At 32.1% G+C, this 24,721-nt stretch overlaps 1 protein-coding gene across 4 annotated transcripts in view; it reads right to left on the reverse strand.

Moving 5' to 3' along the window:
• PHTF2 (putative homeodomain transcription factor 2) overlaps positions 1 to 24,721 on the reverse strand; it is a 170,427-nt gene that overhangs the window by 45,398 nt on the left and 100,308 nt on the right. For 2 of the 4 annotated variants that reach the window (XM_007504048.3, XM_056799502.1), the window contains exons 3-7: positions 23,940 to 23,996; positions 17,025 to 17,094; positions 14,945 to 15,103; positions 8,531 to 8,696; positions 7,334 to 7,498 (exon numbers count right to left, since the gene is read on the reverse strand). In XM_007504048.3, the coding sequence (XP_007504110.1) occupies positions 7,334 to 7,498; positions 8,531 to 8,696; positions 14,945 to 15,103; positions 17,025 to 17,094; positions 23,940 to 23,996 (617 nt within the window). Of the gene's footprint in view, positions 1 to 7,333; positions 7,499 to 8,530; positions 8,697 to 14,944; positions 15,104 to 17,024; positions 17,095 to 23,587; positions 23,859 to 23,939; positions 23,997 to 24,721 lie in introns of those variants that run through there. The other 2 variants (XM_056799500.1, XM_056799501.1) reach the window with 2 other exon arrangements.

Consider the following 24,721-nt stretch of genomic DNA (forward strand, 5'->3'; position numbering starts at 1 on the left):
ATGATTTGCAGTGATACTGAAAGAATGTTTCAGATTTTGTTTTTCTAGGGAGAAGCTTGGCAACACTGAAATTAGGGGACATTTTCCCAAATAATCAAGTTCCCTTCCTCCAATTCAATTTTGAGCCCAGACTTTTGAGTATATTATGTCTGTAAATATATATACATATACTATATATTAAATAGAGATAGATATTCAGATGGGTCAGAATTGGAACACTTTGCATTTTCATCTACTTGTTTTTTTTTTCTATGTGGATAATTAGATGAAACTCTTCTCCATGATTATGGATCTAATTTAAAAGGTTTTGCAAGGTTCTATGGCCTGATATAACCAATATATTTTGAAGAATTGAGAATATAAATAAATGGATTGGAAGCTTCTATTTTCTTCTCTTTAAAAAAGTTTTAACAAAACAGTAAACAATGGACCAAATTAAGTTTGATTTACAACTACTTATGTTTATTATTTTTTTAATATTTAAAAACCCCTTACTTTCCATCTTAGAATCAGTACTGTGTATTGGTTCCAAGGAAGAAGAGTGGTAAGGGCTAGGCAATGGGGGTTAAGTGACTTTCCCAGAGTCACATAGCTAGGAAGTATTTGAGGCCATATTTGAATCCAAGACATTCTGTCTATGGACCTGGCTCTCAAAAACCATTGAACCAACTGGTTACCCTGACTACTTATGTTTAAATAAATGAAGTTCAACCAATAAACTATCATAACAAATATCTAGTTACTCCAAGTCCCCAGTAGAACTCAACTCTTTGCCTGTTTATTCCTATATAGTTTTGTTTGCATATGCCAGTAATTAGTGAATATTCTCTTCTTCTGGTTCTGCTTTTTTTTTCCTTTTTATAACTTCATTAAGGTCTTTGCATATTTCTATTCTTTAAACCTGTTAAGATGAATTGCATTATAGCATTCCAGTAGAATAATATTTCCTAAGCACTAGACATTAAGGTTTCTTCAGTTTTTTGCAACTGCATGTAATGGTGCTACAAAAATCTTTGAGCAACAAACTTTGTATTGTTTTATTTTCTTTTATTACACTTTCAAGTTATAGCCAAATTATGGGATCAAAGGAGATGTTTATTTTTGCAACTTTTGTTCCATTGCCAGATCATGCTCCAAAAGTTTTACAAGTGTGCAATTCCACAAGATATGAGTATGTACCTGTTTTATCACAACTCATGGGTTTTAAATTTCATTGGTTTTAAATTATTTTTGCCAGTTCAATGAATTTGAAGTTATACTTTCAAAATTGTTTTAATGTGCATTTCTTTGATTAGTGAACTTTTTTATGTTCTTAAATATCAATGTTACTCCCTATTAACTCTATCTTTTCCAAAAGGAACCTTCCTCATAACAAAGAAATTTAAGCAAAACAAACCAACACATCAACTAAGGGATAAAGCATATTATTAATGCTTAGGGAGTCAAGATTATTCATTACATTTATATTAATTCTATCTTTTAAAAGTAGATTTCCTTTATATTATTTGTCATTCCACATGCTAATCTCAGTTCTGCTTTCTTCTCTTTCAATTCATATAAGAATTTCTTATACTTCTTTCAAGTTTCTCAGATTTTCTCAGGGTTTTGTTTAAAGTACAATATAATTAATTATATCACACACTTAGTTCAGTCATTCTCCAACTGATAAACAGCCACCACTAACTTGTTACTACATTTATACTGCAAAAATATTGCTATTAATATTTTACTATATAAGGTTGAGCATTTTAAAGATAATCATGAAAAATGTGTTTCCTCTTTTGAAAATTATTTATATCCTTTGATATGTGACCTGGGAGTTACTTTTGTAAAATTTTAACAGGACCTTATATATCACATTTTTTTAAGTATGTAAGCAAAGCAGCAAGTTGATGTTACTTATCCACATATAAAACTAAAACATCTACTTAAAAGTTTTTCAAAGCTTTCTTGTTTTGATTTTTGACACACAAACACAAAAGATAAATGCTTCAACCATAGTTAACAGTATTGCACAGACCAGTCCAGACACTGAGCTACAGGCATTTGAGTAATGTTATCAGAAATACCTCTGGGACAGGAAATACACAAGTTGAGTTTGGTTCAACTTGATACAACCAAAAGCTATACCAAAAGCAATATTTTCTGCATTGTCTTTCATACATCATAGAATTTGCAAAACTGGCCTGCAGTTTTCTACCTCATGATAATCAAGGCTTATACTGATATTAACTAGCACACTTAAGGTGGATGTCCTTAAAATACTCCATTTTCTATTCAGGAAAATACCTTTTTATGTCATTCAGCTACTGCTGAGAAATAATGACCTTTGAAAAAAGGCACAATTTGATCACATAAATTTTTTTTTAACTGATCAATGTTTTTCATCTTTCCCACCCAACCCTATTCCCGGACATACATTTATGTAGAAATCATTACAATGGGCATAATTTTCATATTCTAAACTTAATCCAGCCAGGAAAAATGCTTCAAATTCTAAAGGATATGTTGGTTGGTGTAGTCCCAAACTACTACATGAAAGAAGTAAGAAAATAAACACTATCAAAACATTAAATCAGCCAATTTTAGAAGTCAAGTAATGCTCCATGCTGCCATGCAGAAAATAAAGGCTGAATACATTTATTCATTAGCTTGTAAACGTGACAGGAGTATAAAGAGCATAAGAAGCAGCAAGACGGATCTCTTGGGACTAAAGAATATATCAGAAAATTGTAAGGGTATTATTATACACATTTCTTGTTTCTAAATGTAGAAAAATATGAAGGTGCTGTCCTAGCTCCATTGCCACAAACTTGGAATTTTCATGACTGTGAAAGAAGGGAGGGAAATAGGGAAGGAGAAGTTGAGAATAAGGAAGTGATGATATACAAATATATTTTTAAAAAAACACAAAAAACCCAGATATGGAAGGCAACAAATACCAATAGCAACTTCGGTATCTGCCCTTTTGCTCAGTACACATTGCCACATTCTTCATGAGTTTCCTCTCAGTACTCCTTGTTTGTCTTTGGGGTTTCCTACATGGAATGAAAGCCTGTTCTACTTATATACTATATTTACCAATAAGTTCTTTTAGATCCTGTCTAGGTCTAAAATTCTGTTCATTCCATTAAAGAATTCTAAAAAGTCTTGGGATTTTTGTTTTGGATCTGAAAGATAAGGTGCTGTATCTCCTCTCTCTTGACCTGTGTTTGTTATCTTTGCTTTGATTCCTCATTCATCTCTAAATCCTCTACAGTCTGTCTTCTGATCTCATCCCTCAAATGAAACTGCCTTTTCCAAAGTCATTAGTGATTTCTTAACTGCCAGATTTGATGGCCTTTTCTAATCTTCCTCCTTCCCCTCTTTCCCAGCATTAGTAACTACTTACTCACCACCTTCTATTATGCCTCATGTATACTCTGCTCTCTTGGTTTTCACAGTACTGTACTCACTCAGTTCTCTTCTTGCAAGTCCAATTCTTCATTATTTTTTTTTACTGGATCATCATTTAGAATACATCCAGTCACTAAAAGTATTTACACAAAAGCTATGGAATTATAGTCCCTCTTTTCTTTCTCTTTTTTTCTAACCCAGTGATCTCATCAGTTCACATGGACTTAATTACTGTATCAATGCTGATATATCCAAAATCTATATATTCAGTCCTATTCTTTCTCCTGAATTCCAGTCCCACATTACCAACTATATATTGGACATTTTAAGCCAAATTCCTCTTAGATATTTTAAGTAGAGAATGATTCAAAATAATCTTTTCCCCTAAATCCATCCCTCATGAATTTCCCTGTTTCTCTTAAGAATACCACCCTCCTTTCAGTCTCCCAGGCATTTAACCTTTAGAGGTATCTTCAGTTCCTTACTCCCACAAATTTACTCAGATCTTGTCCCATTTCTTCTACATCTCTCCCATGTGCCCCCTTTTTCCACTTACACTGGCACCACTCTAATTTGGGCCCTCTTTACCTCCTGTCTGAAAGTTTACAGCCTCCTAAAAACGGTCCCTTTCAAAATGATTTTTCCTAGTTATTACTCTAACCATGTCACACCCTCACTTAACCTCCCTACAACTTTCAGGATCAAATCTGATCAATATTTGGTATTTAAAGACCTTCATGTTGGAGTGGGACTCCAAACTGAATCTTCCAGCATTGCTGCACATTATCCTTCTCTGGGCACATTGTAATACAGTCAAACCTGACTTCTTGCTCTGTCACACAAGGCAATCCAGTTCCATGTGTTTGTGCTGGTTGTCTCCCAGGCCTGGAATACAATTCCACTTTACCTCTGTCCCTCAGAATCCCTACTTTTCTTCAAAACTGAGCTCTGTACCCTGCACCACCCCCTCCAGTTGCTATCACTCTCCAGATAAAGTCAACTTTTACCTATTTTACAAAAACAAGCCCCAAATTAGTCAGTAAGCTCGTTAGGGGTGGAGACTTTTCACTTTTGTTTGAATCTCAGCATCTAGCACATTAAATACTTGTTTACTGACTGATTAGTTGACCTGTGGTTTTGCTGGTATAGAATACTCCTAATGAAGAAAGCTCCTTGCCAATATACATAGCCAATTTCTCTGCTTTCCTGGTAAACTAAGATAAGTGACATGTTCAGCATTACATAGGTATCAGAAGCAGAATGTCCTTCAGTCTGAGGTCAGCTCTCAATTCACCACATTTCCTCATTTTACCAGTGTTTTGTTTTGTTTGGAGGGGTGTGAGGGATGTAGCTCAGATGTGTAATGTGTACAGTTTTGATATGTACAGTAACTTCCAGTGTAGAAACTATCCTGACACCAGCAATAGAGAGGTTTCATTATCAGAGGTCACTTGTTCAATATGTATCAGAAGTAGAAATGGATCTCAGGTGTCCCTGAATACATGTTTGGCCTTCTATTCACTATGCCACACTGCCTCTCAGATAAGGTTTAAAGAAAACTCTTGGGCATTACACATGCCTGTAATCCCAGATACTGAGAAATTCGAAACTGGAGAATCTCTTGAGCTCAGGAATTTTGAGCTATGCTTTGTGGGTGTCTAATCCATTAGCTTGTAAGCTCCTTGAGGGCAAGGACTATTTTCCTATTTATTATATCCTCAGTAAGAGGCACTTAAATGTTTCCTAGATTGGACTGATCTGCAATAAGTTCATTATCAATATGGTAAGTCTCCAAGGGCAAGAAGTTCCTGCCTAAGCAGGGTAAACTTGTTTGTGCTGATAATGGAGCAGGATAAAGCTATCATACTAATCAATAATGGAATTAAGCTAATAAGTAGCCCCTGAACTTCAAACTTCAAGCAAGTGGACCCAGTCTTTAAAAAAATTCTTCATATCTGGATTAATTTATTAAGCTGAAAAAAATCTATGGTTGAGCTTTTCCATCAAAGTTATGGCAAATTGACAATAACATTTCCTGCTATATGCTGTTTAAATAGTAGCTAATGGGCTAAGAATCACAGGTAAGAAAAGGACTAATTGGGTGTAATATGTCAAAATATGAATTAGAACACAAAAAAAATCTAACACTCATACATAAGTTTAACAATAGTGTGTTAAATTAAATTGACTTACTCTTGATAATACTGTACAATGTTAAAAGAATAACAAATTTCATCTATCTTACTAAAATAGAAAGCCTTTAGGAATAAAGATATTTCATATCTTTATATGTGATAAATGTTTAAGAAATCCTGTAGATGTGGCATAATAGGTTATGGTTAGGATATTTAGTGGTCTGACATAAAACTTAGTTATAATAATAGTATCTCCTACTAACCTGCTCATCAAATAAAAGTAAATGAGAATACTATATTGATATAGCTTCAACAGATTATGAAGTGCTTTTATCATACCTTTTGATCTATATAAAAACCTTGCGACTACTATCATTTTCCTAATTTCCCATATGAAGAAACAGAGGTTAAGTGAGCTTAAGAAATTAATCTATAAGCTATATGGTAGACATTATAGTAAGAGAGGTGAGACTAAATCCCAGGTTTTCTGATTCCTAATAACAACGCTCTTTCCATTCCACTAATCTACCTCTATTTCACTTAGAACTGAAGGGGAAAAATAATTCTTACCCATGCTTAATGTGAATGCTGTCAGAGTTAACTAAATTTTTAACAATAAAAACACTTCTATAATCTCATAATGGGTCTACATAAATACTTTATCAGACATTATGACAATTCTATGTGCCATAATATATGTTAAAGATACAAAGTTTCCAATTAGTTTATTAAAAATAATAAGGCAAAGAGTGGATGTTGCTAGAGGTAGCATATGTGAAAAATATACTTCTTTAGCTTTCAAAGGAATGAATGGATTGATCTAGCAATAAATCCAATTATATTATTCTTCTACACAGCAATACATTTTAAAGAATGTCAATAAAATCACAATCAAGTATGATTAACCCAATGGACAATATAAATCATGATAAACTTCATCAGCATAAGAAAACAATTAGAAAAAACACAGACAATGTTAGAATAGGAGTTAACATATAAGAGAAATGTACATATTCGTTTGCAGTATCCCTTCTCTTGATTTATGTTAATTTAATTACATCAGCTATAGTCAATATTTTCATCAAAGTTTCTTTGTACTTTTTCAGACCTACTACATGTGTACATTCAGCAGAGTTGGAATGTTTCTAACTAATTTTAAAAGAATAACTTTATGTTGGTCAGACTGACTTGATTAAATATGTTCCTAAATTTTACTGGATTATACTCGCTCCTATTCTATTCATTAAAAATTAAAGCTAAAAAAATAAAATGTTTATTTTATAAAATAATGTCATAGTAAATTACAATGAATTGTTTTTACTTCAACAGACCCTATATGTTTTAATTCAAATGGTTTAGCAAAAGCAAAGATTTGAGGTATATAATTTTCATACAATTCAGTTATATGCCAAAAAATTGAATCAATATCTAGAATTACAGTAAACCATAATTTTTACCAGTTAGTTGAATTATGAAAATAGTGCTAAGGAAACTGACAAAAAATTCTATTAAAATTTTATTGACTTTTTATGTTGTTTCTGAAGTCTCCTGGTTTATATTTCTCTAAATCTGTGATTTTTATTTTTTTACTGCCAACAATAAAACTTATCAAAATAAAGCCCAAGTAAATTAAATATTAAAGAGTTTAGAAATTTAAGGATACACACATACATTTTACATATATATGCATCTATCTATCTATCTATCTATCTATCTATCTATCTATCTATCTATCTGTAAAACTTTTCTAGAAAAGGGATAGTGCATCTCTAAGACAAACATAGCCTTGAATAAATACAAACCCTGATAAAAAGAAAGCAGCATGCCAGAGTTCTCTGAAGACAGCGCCAATACTGTAAGGTGTGCTGGTACCGTGGTTCTGCACTGTTCCTTCCTGCGTGTTATCTGTAGTACTAGAGCCATCTCCTTCCCTATGTACTTCCAAATGTGCTGCTTTTCTTAATTTCCTTCATCAGAAGAGATTAAAAGTGGAAGGTAGCTTTATAAGTGTTAATAACCACTTGCTCTGTAGTGTGTTCAGCAATTTTTATAAACATAAAATACAGGAACTTTAACACATGGTAAGATTCAGATTTACTGGTTAAGATTTAATCCAAAAAGCATGAAGTATATTCAAAAACCAATTTCTATTGGTGCTAATATATTTGTTACATGCTCATACTGACAGATCAGTGGGCATTTTAGTTGTAAGGATCACACGAACAGATATTACAAAAGAATGTCTTTCCTATTTGTGTGCCATTTATCTGTAGATGGTGAAAGAAGACAATGATTAAGGCTAATTATAACCTAACTAATTTATAATTTCATTAAAATACTACAGATACATATTACCCTTTAAAATGTAAAGGAAGGATTGGTTTCAATTTCAAAACCATAATACTTGAAATTTGTGTAAATAGCAATCACTTGGCAACAAAAATCAAAAGAGGAAAGACTCCAATTGCCTTTGGGAAGAAGTCCACTGGTGCTGACTGGCCAATGAGACTTAACACACTTGTTTGGGTAAAGGGAAATATTCCATTGCTTTAAAATTACATTAGTATGCAATAAATGGGATTTAAAAGAACCTTACTTAACCCATATTTCTATCATGTCATCTTAACTCTAAATTGGTCTTAAATGGTATATCCTGGGTATGTTAAATATATCACAAAATTAGTCACAATCAACAATTCCAAGTGACTAGAAATTCTCTTGAACTAAAAAAAAAAACACAAAAAAACCCCAGGTAATTCTGTTTTTAAAAATTACAAAACATGGTGTAGAGAATGCAACTGGTTAAATATCAAAGATGAGGGTTTTATACATAAAAAGCAGTTTAACAAGAAAACACATGCACTTTTTATTCTCTGCAGATTAAAAAATAATAATCGAGAAATCTATAAAAACCATCTGGGGAGTTAACTCCCCAGAATCATTTTATACACACATGATCCATGTTTGATGAACAATGTTGTCATTTTAAAACACTGTACCTTCTTCTTTTGCCCCCACTGCTAAGAGTAGGCTTAGGGGTTCTGGTTGAAACAATCTGGCAATGTACAGTTCCCAGTAGCAACATCAGCCATATTGGCCCAATTATTTCAGTCAGAGGTATACTATGTGGGCCTGGAGCTGAACAGAATAATACTATTGCGGCAACTGTAAAATGGGAAAGAAAATGTTCAATTATATCAATGATGTTTATAAAATTGTTTTATATTGCATGCTGCCAGCTAATTTTAAGATTCTGGATCACAAGTTAAAAAACATTATTTTAGCAAAACTCTTGTCAACATTTTATTGTTAGCAGTGGAGTAGCATTTGCTATTCAAAGAACTTGGAACAAGGCCATTCTCAATATTGCAAAAATACACAGAAATTTGTATGTATTATACTTGGATTTAGATTGCTATAAAGATAATCTTATTTGTCTTAGAAATTAAAAAGAATATGACTAACATTAAATATACTTATATCTTTGTGTTCCAAATCTAGATATTTTGTGAGAGCCTGATTTTGAAAGTCATACATATAACAGAAAAGAGAAAAATGCATTTGACACCATCATACAAAAATTATAAATAAAAACTTTTCTGAGTACTTTTCCCAGGTAATCCATTACATATGTATCAAGGTTTGAAATTATCAAGGATCAAATGAGATGATGTATGTGAAAGTATTTTGAAATGACAAAGAATTTTAAGTTGAATATTTTTTCCCTATGAATTTCAGGTTTCTTATATTTGTCCATTTCTTGAAGGAAATAATCAAAAAGTTTGTTTCCTCCTTAGTATTTCAGATAACTCGTGTGTGTGTGTGTGTGTGTGTGTGTGTGTGTGTGTGTGTGTGTGTGTGTGTGTGTGTGACTGGTTAGTCTTAATTTTTCTTTCTTTAGGAGAGACTATTCTTAAGCCATCCCAGATAAATAATGACAGCCGAGAAGCGAATGAATGGATGCTGTAAGAAAATGCATTTATTACTCAATATAACTGTTCTGAACCAACACAAAACATTTTCAAATTTTAAAATGCTATGTAAATACTATTACTATTATTATTGGGGGAGATGCTTTAAAAATTATATCCCTGTCCCCCAAGGAGCTTACATTCTAATAGGGGTAGATGGCACAGACATTCAAGTAGTGATAAGGGAAGAATATTTTGATCTGGGGCAGGTAAATGGCAAGACCTCTAAGGTTCAGCTAGATGGCTCAGTGGAAAGAGCATTGAGCATGGAGTCAGAAAGACATGAGTTCAAATATGGCCTCACTAATTGTATGACCGTGGGCAAGTCTATTATCCTTTTTGCCTCAGTTTCCTCATCTGTAAAATGAGGATGATGAAAGAACCTCCCTATCAGAGTTCTTGTGAGGATCAAATGAAACAAATATAAAGTGCTTAGCACAGTGCCTGGCACATAGTAAGCACTATGGTAAATTTAGCTTTATTATTTTATACTCCATTTCAATAATTCACTTTATTTTCACATCAGAAAATAATTTTATTGATAATTTTAATCCTCTAATCTACAATTTAAAAGTATTTTGTGCTATTTCAGAATTCTAATAATCTCTTCCTTAATAGAATGAAAAAATATTAGAAAGCCAATACTATACATGTTCTATCAGTCGCAATTGTTATGTTACATGTTTTTGCTTAGCTATCTATATTTTATTTCAAATGAAGTTGTTTTTGTTTCCTTAGGGAGAATACTTCTGGTGTGGGCTGAGCATTCAAGCATTTTTTAAGTACCTAATATATATCAGGGACTTTAGTACTGGAGTTACAAAGAAAAACTGGGAATTTTTGCCCTCAAGAAACATAGATTCTACTGAGGTAGGCAATATGTTGGGGGTGGGTGGAATGGAGAAGACATGAATACAGGAAATAGAATGTAGCAACAAAAAAGAATAGTAAAAAGTTTGGATTGACACAATCAAATCGTTTGGGAAGTGAAAGAATGTGTAATAAAACTGAAAAGGTATGTCAGGATCCAAAGGTAAAAGACTTTAAATTTTAAATAGAAACAATTCTGTTAACTTCTGGAGGCAATAGCAGTGGAAGGAGATATTGGCTACATCTAATTAAAGCTGCATCAATAGCAAATATATCTCATATCTGCACAGAAGTCAATTCCAGAGCCTTTTTTCAAGATTAAATATTATATGTAATATATTATATACATATATCTTTTAAGCTCTGGAAAGGCCAATTATCTATATCATATGCACTTCAGTTCCCATGTTCTCCAAGATCCTTCATAATCAGGAAATACTATTCTATGCACTATGAATCATAATCACTATGTAATAATAGAAAACCTTCAAGAAACCTTCACCTTGCCTCCAAATTATCATCACAAAAATATAGCAAGTTTTATAAAGTGTCCTTATATTTATGGTAGTAATATCTCACAAGTCTCTCAGTTAAAATGTTTGCAATTATGAATTTACTATAACAAAATGCTGCACTTTATTTCTTATGAGGTACTTATGAAATTATAAAATCTTATAGCAATGACAAGTAATATAAAAATTATTCCCCTTTTATAGTGAGAAGATTTTACAGAGATGAGAAAATTCAGGCTTAAAGTAACATGATAAAAATCATAAAACTAAGAAAAGTAAAATACAGATTTGAATCCAAGTCTTTTGAATCTTGGTCCAGTGCTCATTCTAGTAGACACTTCAACTATGCCCACACACATCAAAATATCATATCTATGAATGCCTTTCTCCCCATATTTAAACCAAGTACTCTTTCTCTAGGAAGTATATGGTTTTGAACAGGGAAGTAATGATGCTTCTAAGGATGGGGAGCTGCTTCTAAATTGGTACTTACCCCCTTACATTTCATTATATTTTTGCTAACCCTTAGAAAACGAGAAGCAGCAAAAGCTAAAGTCACAAAACTTAAGCATTCTAATAAGCACTTATAGATTTATCCAAAAGTAGTAAGGAATAGAGGATAAAATAAAGCTCCCAAGTAAAAGTAGGTACTTATGCCCATCAGAATAAAAGGTACTTAAAGACAGAAACAGTTTTGTTTGTGTCTTTGTATCATGAGTGCATCTCTAAAGTGCCTGGACTATAACATGGATTTAATAAATGTAGAATTATTGGTAAATTTTATAGCATTAAAATAGGATAGCTAGAATAATGTGAACATATATTAATATACCTTATACTACTATACAAAAATAATTATAGTATTATTTTCTAATTGCAGAAAAACTTATTTTAAAAAGCCATTTGTATTCCAAGAAGTTGCTTCTTGCATAAAGGCTTCAAAATCCATTTTTAAAAATAATTTACAAAGCGTACCTAAAAAAAGCCCTTTTTAGGTAGATGTTTTTCTAGTAAAATCACTCTATGTACAAATAAAGTTTTAAAATTCAGTACTTAGTATAACCACTCTACATACAAGTAAAGTTTTAAAATTCAGTACTTGTGAAGCAGGAGTTCCTGGGTTCAAATTTGACTTCAAAAACTTCCTCCCTGTGTGACCCTGGGCAAGTCATTTAACCCCAAATGCCTCACTCTTACTACCCTTCTGTCTTGAAACCTATTTTGTGTCAATTCTAAAAAACAGAAAGAATAGGTAAGGGTTAAAAAAAATAAATTCTTACATGTACTTTGTGTTAAGTTATTTAAATGAAAATAAGATGTATCAAAAATTGTTTAAGAGGGGAGGCACATCTGCAAAATGCTGGGTAGTTTGTTTCCCAAAAAGGTATCCTTAAGATTAGCCTAGAACATGTAATTTTCTTGCTAAGACAGGTGTTGATGTGTATAAATTGAATTAGAGTTATAATTTTTTAAAACCCTTCTTGCCTTTGAGGTTTTCCATCAACCACAGTGATTCTCAAAGTTTTACTAGTTAATCCTCAAACTATTAACATCCTACACTTTGTAATTATATGTGAACATTTCCATCTGTCCAGTTAGTATATCATAATTCCCTTTGACAAATGCTACTGTGCCATTAGCAAAAAATAAGTCTGTAATTTCCTTTTTCCCAAGTAAAAATTTTAATTGAATTTTAATTTTTTGTATTTTTATGCATAAGAGCAATTTTTAATTGTCTTAAATGTTTCTGTTTTTATTTTTACATGTGAGAACAATTTTTAACATTCATTTTTTAAATTGAGTTCCAAATTTAAAGTCTGTATTTTCATATCATGACACATTTTGCCCTTTTCTAGAGTAAGGGGAAATATATGTTAGATGGAGTCCATCTGACACAAACATTTTTGCAGAAGTTAATTTAAATTAAAAAAAATTTTGTTTACCAATTGTGCCTCTGAATGACTTTCACTTTGGAAACTATATCCAGATTACTATTAGAAGTCTTTGGTTTGTCCCTTAAATGAAATAATACATAATTTCTTTCTTTTTTTTTTAACCCTTACCTTCCCTCTTGGAATCAATACTATGTATTGGCTCCAAGGCAGAAGAATGGTAAGGGCTAGGCAATGGGGGTCAAGTGACTTGTCCAGGATCACACAGCTGGGAAGTGTCTGAGGCCAGATTTGAACCTAGGACCTCCTGTCTCTAGGACTGGCTCTCAATCCACTGAGCTACCCAGCCGCCCCCTAATACATAATTTCTAAGGCAGAGGTCATTTCAGAGTTAGATTTCTTTTGTGTTCAGATTAAATCCTAAAAGACAGCAAAGCAGCCCAAACATTAATTTGGGCTGATTTCTATATCCACAATGTATAGGTTTGTCTATCATGGTCTTCTTTCCTTTCCATTTTACACTTTAGAAAAAACTGCCAGTACAATGTGGAGAGAATTTCCTTGGGGCTTTAAGCTAAAATTTAGGTACAATTTGAAACAGCTGTAATATCCTGGAAAGATTACCATAGAGTTACTGTTTTAAACTTGGCTTTTCCACTAACTAGGTTACACAGCTGGGAAGTTCTTGTGATCTTTCTGGGCTCATTATCTCATCTTTTAAAAAATGAGTGTCGCTAGATGATCTTTGACATTCCTTTCGGTTCTAAAAATTCCACAATTCTTTGATTAAAATAAAATATATTACACTTTGGTATTCAAGGGTTATAATAACAGCAATACAGCTTAATATTTTTGTTCTACATGCCCATGTTGGAATAAATGTTCTCTATAAAAGAAAATGTTATATATAATAAAATGTGGTATATACTCAGGAACATTTCATAATAATTATGAGAAAGAATTAAGAAAACTATGAAGTAAGACTATTACATATAAATGTATCAAAGGGTAGCAGATACCCTTAAGATTTGACTACAAAAAGAAGGCTGCATTTCTTGACTTAATGGGCATCCTATTATGAGCAAAAATATCAGGTTTTTTTTTTTAAAGAAGTGTGTTTTCTTTCAAGTTCCATTGCCACATCATTTAAATTAGGGTGCAAACAATTCACTTTTGTTCTAGAAACTAGCCCACAAACATAGAATATACACTTTTTCAGGTTTTTGATATCAAGTTGGGGGTGAGGAAAGAAAAGGCAGCTTATGGCCATGGGATAATTTAGGCTGGTCTCAAAATTAGCATAATAAAGGATATCTTGATCAAAGAAGCATAGCACATCAGGTCAGACTAGATCTTGACTGTCCTGAGTCAGTTCCTACTTCTGCCTGCAATTCATTTTATTACAATGATAAAATTCTAAAGTAAATGAACCAGAAAAAACAAAGAAGGCAGATATTCTATTGATGAGATTATAACAAAAACACTAGGTATCAGAATGAAACTAAATTCATTGTAACCTATTATCTCAAAAGTTTTGAGTGATATTTTAATAATCATTAAATCATCAAATTTTTGTTACGTCATTTTTTAAGGAAAAGCTCAGAAGGAGAAGTAAAAAAGATTTATTTAAAATAAATTTGAATAAAATGTTAGATACTAGTAAGAATAAACAAAACAGTGAAATATTCCTAACCTAAAGTGTCTCAATACTGAAGAAGTTCTGAAAGTCTCTATAATTACTCTCTCATTCCTGAGGTTTAAATTGAGAGAAAAACTGACCATAGGAGTAACAGCTCTATGTACAATATACAAAAAAGGGGATAAATAATCTCTTAGAGAGGAAGAATTTACTTCAGTGAGATAAATATGTTCCCAGTTTCATAAAAGTAGATTATCATTAAAGAGAATGACTCAAAGAGGCCTTCTTTCTACCTTATTCTCTATTTCCTAATTTCCATTTTCTCTCATCTGTTCATATATTCAATATTAAGTTGTAACTTGAAAATAATTATCTTGCTTTTCACAGGCAGCATTAAACTAGTTTTTGTAATTGGACTAAATAAAAAAAAAAAACCATGGTTGAATATTAATATGTTTAAAACATGTCATCATTAAAAACACCCCCCAAAACAATTAAAACTAAAAAGATTCTTGTCATTAGTTCATACCTTGAAGAAGATAAAGAACAAGTAGCCAGAAAAAAATGACCTTTGAAGTTACTTGTAACCACCACCTGAAGAAAAAGGGGAAAAACACAACTCGAACAATTCCCTTTCTTGTTAGAGAAGTCCAAGGACTCTCAGGTTTTGCTTTAGCAAATGCAGATCCTGGAGAGATAAAAGGCAAAGTACATATATCTATTCATTTTATCTATAAAACATAATTAGTTTTAGAGAACAATTTTGGATTTTTTCCCCTAAAAACAGTTCCCATGACTAAAATACTACTCAGATTCTTTTTATGGCTTAGAGGTGATTCCCAATAATATCTGGCAGATAATATCAAATTAGAAATTCACGGGACCCAGTGAAGGAATGAGTGCCTTTTTCATGAAAGTCAAACTAGCTAAATTCAGAGAAGCTCTTCACAAGGTCATGCATACAGAGTATTTTTTTTTCTTTTGGCCACACCAAAGCCTGAAGGTATACTTGAAGGGAGTGTGCTAGGAATTGGTGATGAAAACACCCATACCAATGAATAATTTTTAAATGAAATAAAAACAGTGTTCCCCCTATATTTTTACAAATAATAAAGAAATACTACAAATTTCCTAGCATCCTGAGAAAAGAACAATTGAATTCTTTATAAAAACAAATACTATTGTGTTCTGTTAAATAAAATTGCATTTTGGATTTATATATTGTACTTACTACCTCTTAGGACACTCTTAATTGTATTAAATAATACATAATTTTATTTAAATGTTTTTGTTTCATTTTTTAATCCTTTATATGTGTTTGTATTTTAATCCCTTTACTTTCTATACTTGTTCTACTTTTAAATTCTGTTCCTAAATTTGTCTCACAATCTGTAACTATTTTCTGAATTTCTTTCATTATATTTTTTATCTACACTTGCTGACCCAAATGCAAAGTCATGAATGTATATCATTATTTAATCAGGAAGATTAATAAAAAATCAATAAAATAAAATTGTTAGTGTTCTCATTGAGTTTACCATTCTTTACAAGAAAATAATACAAGTTGAAATGAAATTTAACAAGATGATACAGACAACTGAGAAGAAGAGGAAAAAAAACAGTCAAAAGTGAGAGTTACAGGGGAGGGTATAATTTTCAGTCAAACTAAAAACAAAAATGAGAAAAATCAGCTTGGGGGTAGAAAAATGTCAGTAGAACAGCCATTACATTCAGGTGTTTGTGACTTTGTCTTTGTGTGCTACTCTAATAACAAACTAATGCTTGATTGATGATCTTTAAGAATCATCATGGCTAAAAAAATCCTCATTATGAAGTCACCCTTTTGCATATAGCCTTGGATTACAATGATATAGTCTATTGCTAGGACTTTTCAATTTAATAAGATCTATCAGAGTTTATACTCCGAACGCAGGATTTAATTTTCTTAAAGAGGCAGGGAAAGAGTTAAAAGCAAGTAAGAGTCTTGGCATGTACATATGTATATATTCCATGTTAATATACTCACTTTCCTTTCAAATATATTTTGTTCATCCTCGTTCCACATCTTTGTCATTTCCTGTCACTTATAACACCATTCTGCTGCTCTCTGTAAAATCCTATTTTGTCAAGGTGTTGTTCAAGTCTTAACTTCTCTTTAAAGTCTTATCTGACCACCCTAGTCAGAAATTATTTTTCTCTTCTTTAAATTACTAAAACTTTCATTTCTGTCACATATTCTATATATCAGAAGTTGTTTTGCATTAATATGCCACATGTTTTGATTTTATCTCTCTAGATTATAAGCTTCTTAAGAGCAGAGAAATTTCTACCTATATTTACATCTTATTTTTATTTCTCACAAGGCCCTGAAAAGTACCTTAGATATAGTAACAAATATTTACAGACTAAATGTTCTGGACTATAAATTTTTCTTGATAAATTCGTAATTATATGTCAGTATCAGAAAACTTATGATTCCAGTTGTTAAAATAATACTCTTTAAATCTAAAGTAGAAAAAACTAGTCCCATTGATAGATTCTAATTTTATATTTAAAGTTATTTTACATCAAATGCTATAATCAACATAAAGTTTAAATCTAATACTCACCTCTTACAAGGTCAACATCTATGAGGTCAGGCTTCACATGTGCTGTTTTCTTTGGTTTATTCCTTAACCCCTATGACACATATTGTAAAACAGATGAAAAAGTTAAAATCTAACATAGAAAAAATATATATTTTCCCATTTAATTTCTAATGACCTAATCTTTAGAAGCAATACAGAATATATTTGGTATTTTTGCTTAAAATGGAATGAAACTGGTTTTAAGGAATTTTACTTCCAAATTCTATGAGCATGGCATTGTTCTCTGCACCTGGGATACAAAACACAAACTGAAAAAAGGCCCTCAAGAAGACTGATTACTGGGGGAAACATGTAATCAGATAAATTAATACAAGGAAATTTGTAAAAGAAGAGTTTTAATATCAAGGAGCATCAAGGAGTTATTCCTGTAGGAGGTAACTTGAGACCTGAGCCTTGAAGGAAGTTAGGATCTCTAGGAAGTGGAAATAAGGAAGGAGTACATTGTAGGAATGGGAAGACAAACTATGCATATACATGGAGATGGGCCAAGATAGCAAGATGGAGAATTTGGCTGGAACTATAATTTATAAAAGGGATGAAATGAATCTGGAAATGTGGCTGAAGGAGGCTTTCATTACTTCCTGTCTGAACTCTTCCAAAGCCTCCTCATTGGACTTCAAACTTCTAGACTGTCTAATGTCACTTTCCAAACACCTGACAAAATAATCTTTCTAAAGTGTAAGTCTGCACAAGTCACTCCCTTCCTTCAAGAAATATCAATGAATAATGCTATTACTTCTAAGTATACAAACTTAGTGACTTGGTAATAATTATAGCTAACATTTATATAGCATGTTCTATTTGCCAGGCATTATAATATGTGCTTTATTTTTATTTATTTAAAAACCCTTACTTTCTGTCTTCGCATCAGTACTGTGTATTAGTTCCAAGGTAGAAGAGTGGTAAGGGTTAGGCAAGGACGGATGGGTAGTAGTGACATGACTAAGGTCACAAAGCTAGAAAGTGTCTGAGATCAAATTTGAACCCTGGACCTCCCTTTTTTGAGCCTGGCTGGCTCTCAATTCTCTGAGCCTCCTAGCTGCCCCCAGATAATATGTGCCTTATAAATATTGTCTCATTTGATTCTCACAATAACCCTGAGAGGTAAAGTATGATCCCCATTTTACAATTGAATAAACTGAATTCAATTAAGTGTGACTTTGCCCAAGATCATACAGAGATAACAAGCATTGACTGCTAAATTTGAAGTCAGGTGTTCCTGATCCCAGGTCTAGCACTCTGAGCCACTCTACCACTTATCTGCTTTTATAATCTGGCTTTAGTTTGGCTTTCCAGGTTTATTATATAATATTGCCCATCTTTAATCACACTTTACATTTCAGCTCAACTGGTCTACTTATGGTTTCCCTACACTTTGCACTCCATCTCTGTTCCTAAACATCTTTAAACAGGCTGTCCCTACCAGGCCTGAAATAGGCTCCTTCTTTGTTGTCAGCTTTTAGTATCCCTTCCCTTGCTTCCTTCAAGGCTCAGTTTAATATAGAATTTAATACAAAAAGCTGTTCATGGACTCTTTGATTGTTAATGCTCTCTCCTCCTTCCTCCTCCAATTATTATATGCATATTTCCCTGCTTGCATATTGTGTAGCCCAATACAATTTAACATCCTTTATGGTAGGGGCTGCTATCCTTTTGTCAGACTATTCCCAGAACCTAGCACAACCCACTGCATGTAAGTGTTTAAGAATTGGTTGTAGGTTTAAATTGTATTTCATCCTACAGTCAACAAGGAATGACGAAAACAGGGGTTCTTAACCTTTTATGTGTGTGTTATACATGTCTTTGGCAGTATGGTCAACACTATTGAACTGCTTCTCAAAATAATATTTTTAAATGCATGAAATAAAATACAAAAGATTATTAAGGAACCAGTTACATTGAAATATAATTGTCAAAGTATTTTTAAAAGAAATTCATTAATACCAGGTAATGAACTTCTGAACTAAAGGTTCCTGAAAAGAGGAGTGACATGATTTCAAGATTATTGATTCTAGAAGATTATTTTGGCAGTTCTTAAATTCTCCATCCCAGCTTCCTTCAAGTCTCAGCTCCAGTCCTACCTTCTGCAAAAGCATTTCCCAATCTTCCTTTAATCTTGTGCCTTCCCTTTGAAACTATTCCTGATTTATCCTTTATGTATCTTATTTGTACACATCTATTTGCATGTTGTCTCTTCCAGTGGACTGTAAGCTCCTTAAGATCAGGGTACTGTTTGCCTTTCTTTGTATACCCAAGTCTTAGCATAGTATATATAGTAAGTGCTTAATAAAAACAAGCTGAGGACTGCATAGTGAGGGGAGCAAGGCCTCTGTGTGAAGAGATTTACCCTTGGATGGTAAAAGCCACAAACAGCCCAGCCCTTCCTCTTGACATAATTATTACTAACAGAACAATTTGCTGAAGACACAGATGCTGGAGCTTAAATCCTTGCTGAAGGAACAAGTAAAGGAGTCACTCGGGCAAACAAGTGGAGTCATTTCTGTCCTAGTTTGCAATTCAATCTAAAAAGATATATACTTCAAGATATTTTTCTTATATACATTTCTTAGTTGAAATAGCAAAACCAGCACTGAACTTGAAGATGGTAGTCCTTGCTTGAGACCAAATTTTGATGCTTACTACCTACAAGAATTTAGGCAAGTCACAACCTCTGTAGGTCATGGGTTTCTCATCAGTAAAGTGAGACTTTTAGAGTAGGTGATCTCTTATGTTCCCTTCCAGCTCTACATTCTGTGATCAAACATATGCTGTTTCCTCTAAATTGAAAGTTTTTTTTTTAAGAACCATTAAATAAATGTTTAAGAACATTGTTAAACAGAATGTAAACAACTTGAAGGTAAGAACTTTTTCATTTTTGTTTTTATGTCCTCAGCATCTAGGGCTTTAACATAGCACACTGTAGATGTTTAGATAATTCTTGCTGAACTGAGCTTGAAAAACATTCTAAAAATGTGATTTCTAAAGCTGTAGATATCTTAATAAAATTAAATAAAATGACTTGGTTTTTAAAAAATTTTCAAGCCTTTCCAAAATGTGATCTAAAGAACTATGGCATAAATGCTGATGCCAGTTCTCCTCTAAATTCTATGGCATGATGTTCCACTTTATATTATATGACCTGAAGTTAGGTCTCTTTATAAAATACTGGTCAGCTAAGTGGTTCAGTGGATAGAGCACTGGGTCTAGAGTCAAGAAAACCTGAGGTCAAATGTGACCTCAGACACTTACCTTGTGCAAATTACTTAACTTCTGTTTGCCTTAATTCATGGTAGAAGAAAATGGCAAATCACTTCATTATCTTTGCCAAGAAATCCCCATCTAGGGTCACAGAGTCAATAACAACTGAACAATGATATAAAATGCTTGCTATGTGTAGCAATTCTTCAGTATGAAAACAGACTTGAATGTCCTCTATTTTGCTCTAAATTTCCCTGATCCTCCCCCTCTTATATCCTATAATTATTTAATACATTCAGATATCATTTTTTTTTCTTTAGGGGCAGGAGGGAAGGAAGAGTAAGGAAAGAAACAGTAATTAAGCATCTACTCTGTGCCAGGCACTATGCTAAGTACTTTACAAATATTATCTCATTTGATCCTCACAACAATCCTTTGAGACAGATACTATTGTTATCCCCACTTTACAGTTAAGGAAACTAAAACAATGGTTAAATTATTTTCCCAGAGTTATACAATTAGTAAAAATGTTTGAGGCTGGATATGAACTTGGGTCTTCTTGACTTAAGATCAAATGCTCTTCCATCATTTCCAAGTCAATCTAATTTTAAAAAACTATGAGTTTTTAAAAGACTTTCAAAAAAACTCATTGATGGATCTATCCATATTCTGACTAACTGGTCAACTTTATAAAATGAGAACATAAAAACCTAAATTCAATTTAAATTAATAAGCTCAATCAGTACTCATGATAGCTTGATCTGCCTGTCTTTAAGTCTCTTCCCACTTTAATCTACCCTTCATTCAGCCAACAGAGTGATTTTTCTGAAGTGAAGGTCTGACCCTCATTCATACCACAGACACAGACAGACAGGCAGACAGGCAGGCAGGCAGGCAAGCAGACAGGCAGACAGACAGACAGACAGACAGACAAACAGACATACACACACAGACCTCTACCTGTTCAGTAAACTCCAGTGGCTCCTTATCTTCTCCAGGATCAAATACAAAAATCCTCAATTTGTCATTATAATTGCTAGATAATCTAGTCTCTTGCAAATTTCCACTCTTCCTACACCTTACTCCATGATCCAGTAATACTGACCATTTTGCTATTCCACACACACAAAACCCCCTAATAACAACAACAATACTCCATCTCTTAGCTCCAGGCATTTTCTCTGCTTGTTCCTTAAGAGTGCAAGCAATATTCTCTTTCCTTATCTAGGTCTACTGGCCTTCCTAGCTTCCTTCAAGTCCCAACTAAAAGCCTCTCTTCTCCAGGAAGCCTTTCCTGATACCTTAATTCTAGTGCCTTTCCTCTTTTAATTGTTTACCATTTATTCTGTATATAGTTTATTTATACAATTTGTTTGCTGCTTGTCTCCCTCATTAGATTGTAAGCTTCTTGAGGGCAAATACTGTCTTTTGAGTCTTAGCACATAGTAGGTGCATAAAATGTTTAATTGACTGATTAATTTAAGTTGGAAAAATTCTAATTCATATAAGTGGCCAATATTAGATAAGTTATTTAATGTTTTGATACTGACTACCATTGAAAGCTCAAAAATCTGCATGATAAATAAATGAAAATGAAAGCAAAATTAGTTAAAATAGGAATAGAGAAGGAAAAATTAAGGAGCTATTAATTTATATGGTTATCAATTTTCAATAAAGGAGTTCAGTCTTCCTGGAATATACACAACTTAATATTGCTATTTTCTTTCAAAAGACATAATTTTAATTAATAATATATAGTACATATGCATATATATTTATATATACAAACTAACTAATATATAATTGAACAAAAAGAAGCCAAATTGAAAGAGTAATTTAAAAGTTACAATGGCTTTTAAATTCAGAAAGTAAGTTTTGGTTCACTGATCTGTACTTCCTAAGCAGGAAATTTGTTTAGGTTCCATTTAAAATCATAACTAGCAGTTTAAGATGCAGGAAATCTTGTATCTTTATTCATGATTATTTAAAACAACAATTTTTAAAAGTATTACAATTTTGGTGGATGCCAAAAAAAAAAAAACTGGAAGAACTTATTGATAGGTAGGTCAACCAGTGAATACAGTTTCCATAAATCTATTATAAATTTAAAATGATTAAGAATTGTACCTTTTTTTAAAGATTACAAAATCTAAAAATCATCATTTAGATGAGTTAAACTAATATTTCAAAAGAAATATATTTGGCCTATTTTTCAACTCTGTATTACTTACAAATAACAGTATTGTTCAATAAGGTGACACAATTAGTATAAAAGGTTTCCTAAAATGCAGATAATCAAATTTCTCACTTCTTTAAAACCACCACCATTTATAGATCAATTTAAATGTATTTATTTGTCTCTCCATTGAAGCCCCAAGACAAAATGAATTCTGAACTATATATCAAATTTTTCCTCCAAGTAATTTCTTTGCAGCAGGTTTCAAGAGCAGCAAGAATTGTTCTAAAATACAACTGTTTGCTAATCATAAAAAGAATAGTACACTTATTCACCTATTGTTACCAAAGTTTTAAAGAGAACACTTTGAAGCAATAGTTAACTAGACTTTTTTTGCCTTTCAGTTACTATAAGAACAATTTACTGACACAACCCCATTTTGCCATCCCATCTATTTTAGTAATATTTCCTAATTCTGAGAAATTAGAAAAGTAAATAGAATGGTTTGAGCTGTGTTCCCCCTGCAAAATCATGATAGATTTATTAACAGGTTATTTCTTTGCAAATTTGATTGACATTTATATTCCCATGAATTAAAATAAATACTTCATTTTTAGACAAGGAACCCCAGAATTTAGTGCTATTTTGTGCAAGCACCAATTTTTCCATATTTTAAAATAACCATCTGGCTTATAATCTAATGTCAAAATTTCTAATATGCAATCTTTTGACCAGTTTCAAGCAAAACTAGATAAGCTCAATCAATCCACATGAAGTTTTTATAATGGCTTAGCTCATGCATATCACCTAATTAATTAGTAATATCTAAGAAAAATAATTTTAAAGAAATATTTACTATTCAGAAATAGTGCATGAAGTTAATAAGATATTTTCTCAAAGACTTGCAAACAGCAATCTATGAGTGGATATATTGATTAAAATCAACAATGATGCAAGGAGAAGCAAGCTATAACAGAAGAGGCTTTTAGTTAATTTCTGAAAATTCAGACTAAAAAAATTGGTCAGCTTTTCCAAAATTATTTCAGAATCAATAGCATTCTGTTAGTAGTACCAAAATGCAAGATTTCAATTATTTAAAACATAATTTGCACAAGGTCACTTAGAGGGGAAAAAAACCCTGAATACTTACCAGTCTAATCAACTGTACACAGAGCATTGACAGCATCAAAGGGGAGAAAAAAATAAACTAGAAGTATAAGGCAACAAGTGAAAGGGGGAAGGGGGGAAAGCTGATAAAAGATAACCATTAGAATTCAAAAGGGAAATAAAAGGACAGAAAGATGCTAGAATACATAATTCAAAAGAACAAAGATAAAGCCATATGAGAATGCTATCAAAGATCTTACCTTTTAATTTATATTGTAATGTTAAACATTCATTTATGTCATAATTACATAGAGGGTATTATAAAAGAAACTGCAATTGTGACATTAAATATATAAAAATTGTGCTTCAAAGTATTAAAAAATAATCTTTGCTACCTTAATTTCCCTTTGTTCTACCGATTTTTCCCATATTTGTTGATCATATGCTCCAATCTAGAAAGAGAATACAACATATTAAGTCATTAATGTGATGATGCAGATAGAAATAAGTTCATGTATTCTTCAAACAGATATTAGGTAACAGTCCATTTGACTAGTAGTCCAATCTCTATCTTCATAACTTTCTTATAACAAAAGCCATTTGTTATGTTTACCCATGCCTATAAAAACATTTTTATAATCCCAAGTATAATTAGTAATCTAAAAATCCTAGAGAAATTATTTATCTAATTAGGCATATGCTTATACGTCCTTCTAGAAAAATAATTACAAAAATGCAATTATGGGATCAATTTTGGTCCATGATAACATGAAATAGCATTCATACAAAGCGCAACAACCATAACTATGATAATAAGCATTTTAATAACTTTAAATGTACAAGTGCTTTAAATATTAACACAATTAATCTTCACATTAACCCTGTGAAATAAGTGCTATTATTTCCCCCATTTTAAAGATGAGAAAACTGTGTCTGAGATTGTTACTTGTTAAGGAAGCAAGAGTCAAACTCTTCAAACTAAAACTTCTTGATTCAAAGTCCAATACTCAAATTCAATGGTCCAGTTAACTGATTAAATTTATAAATATGAATACAATATGTTTGAGTTTTAATTAGTGATATGAGGAAAAATAGAATTTGTAAAGATACTACTGCCGGAAGAGACATTTGAAATTAACTAGCAGGAAATACCCACACCACATTCCTAAAAAGTGGT

The sequence above is a fragment of the Monodelphis domestica genome, chromosome 5, assembly GCF_027887165.1.
Source record: "Monodelphis domestica isolate mMonDom1 chromosome 5, mMonDom1.pri, whole genome shotgun sequence".
In the NCBI taxonomy this organism is placed as follows: domain Eukaryota; kingdom Metazoa; phylum Chordata; class Mammalia; order Didelphimorphia; family Didelphidae; genus Monodelphis; species Monodelphis domestica.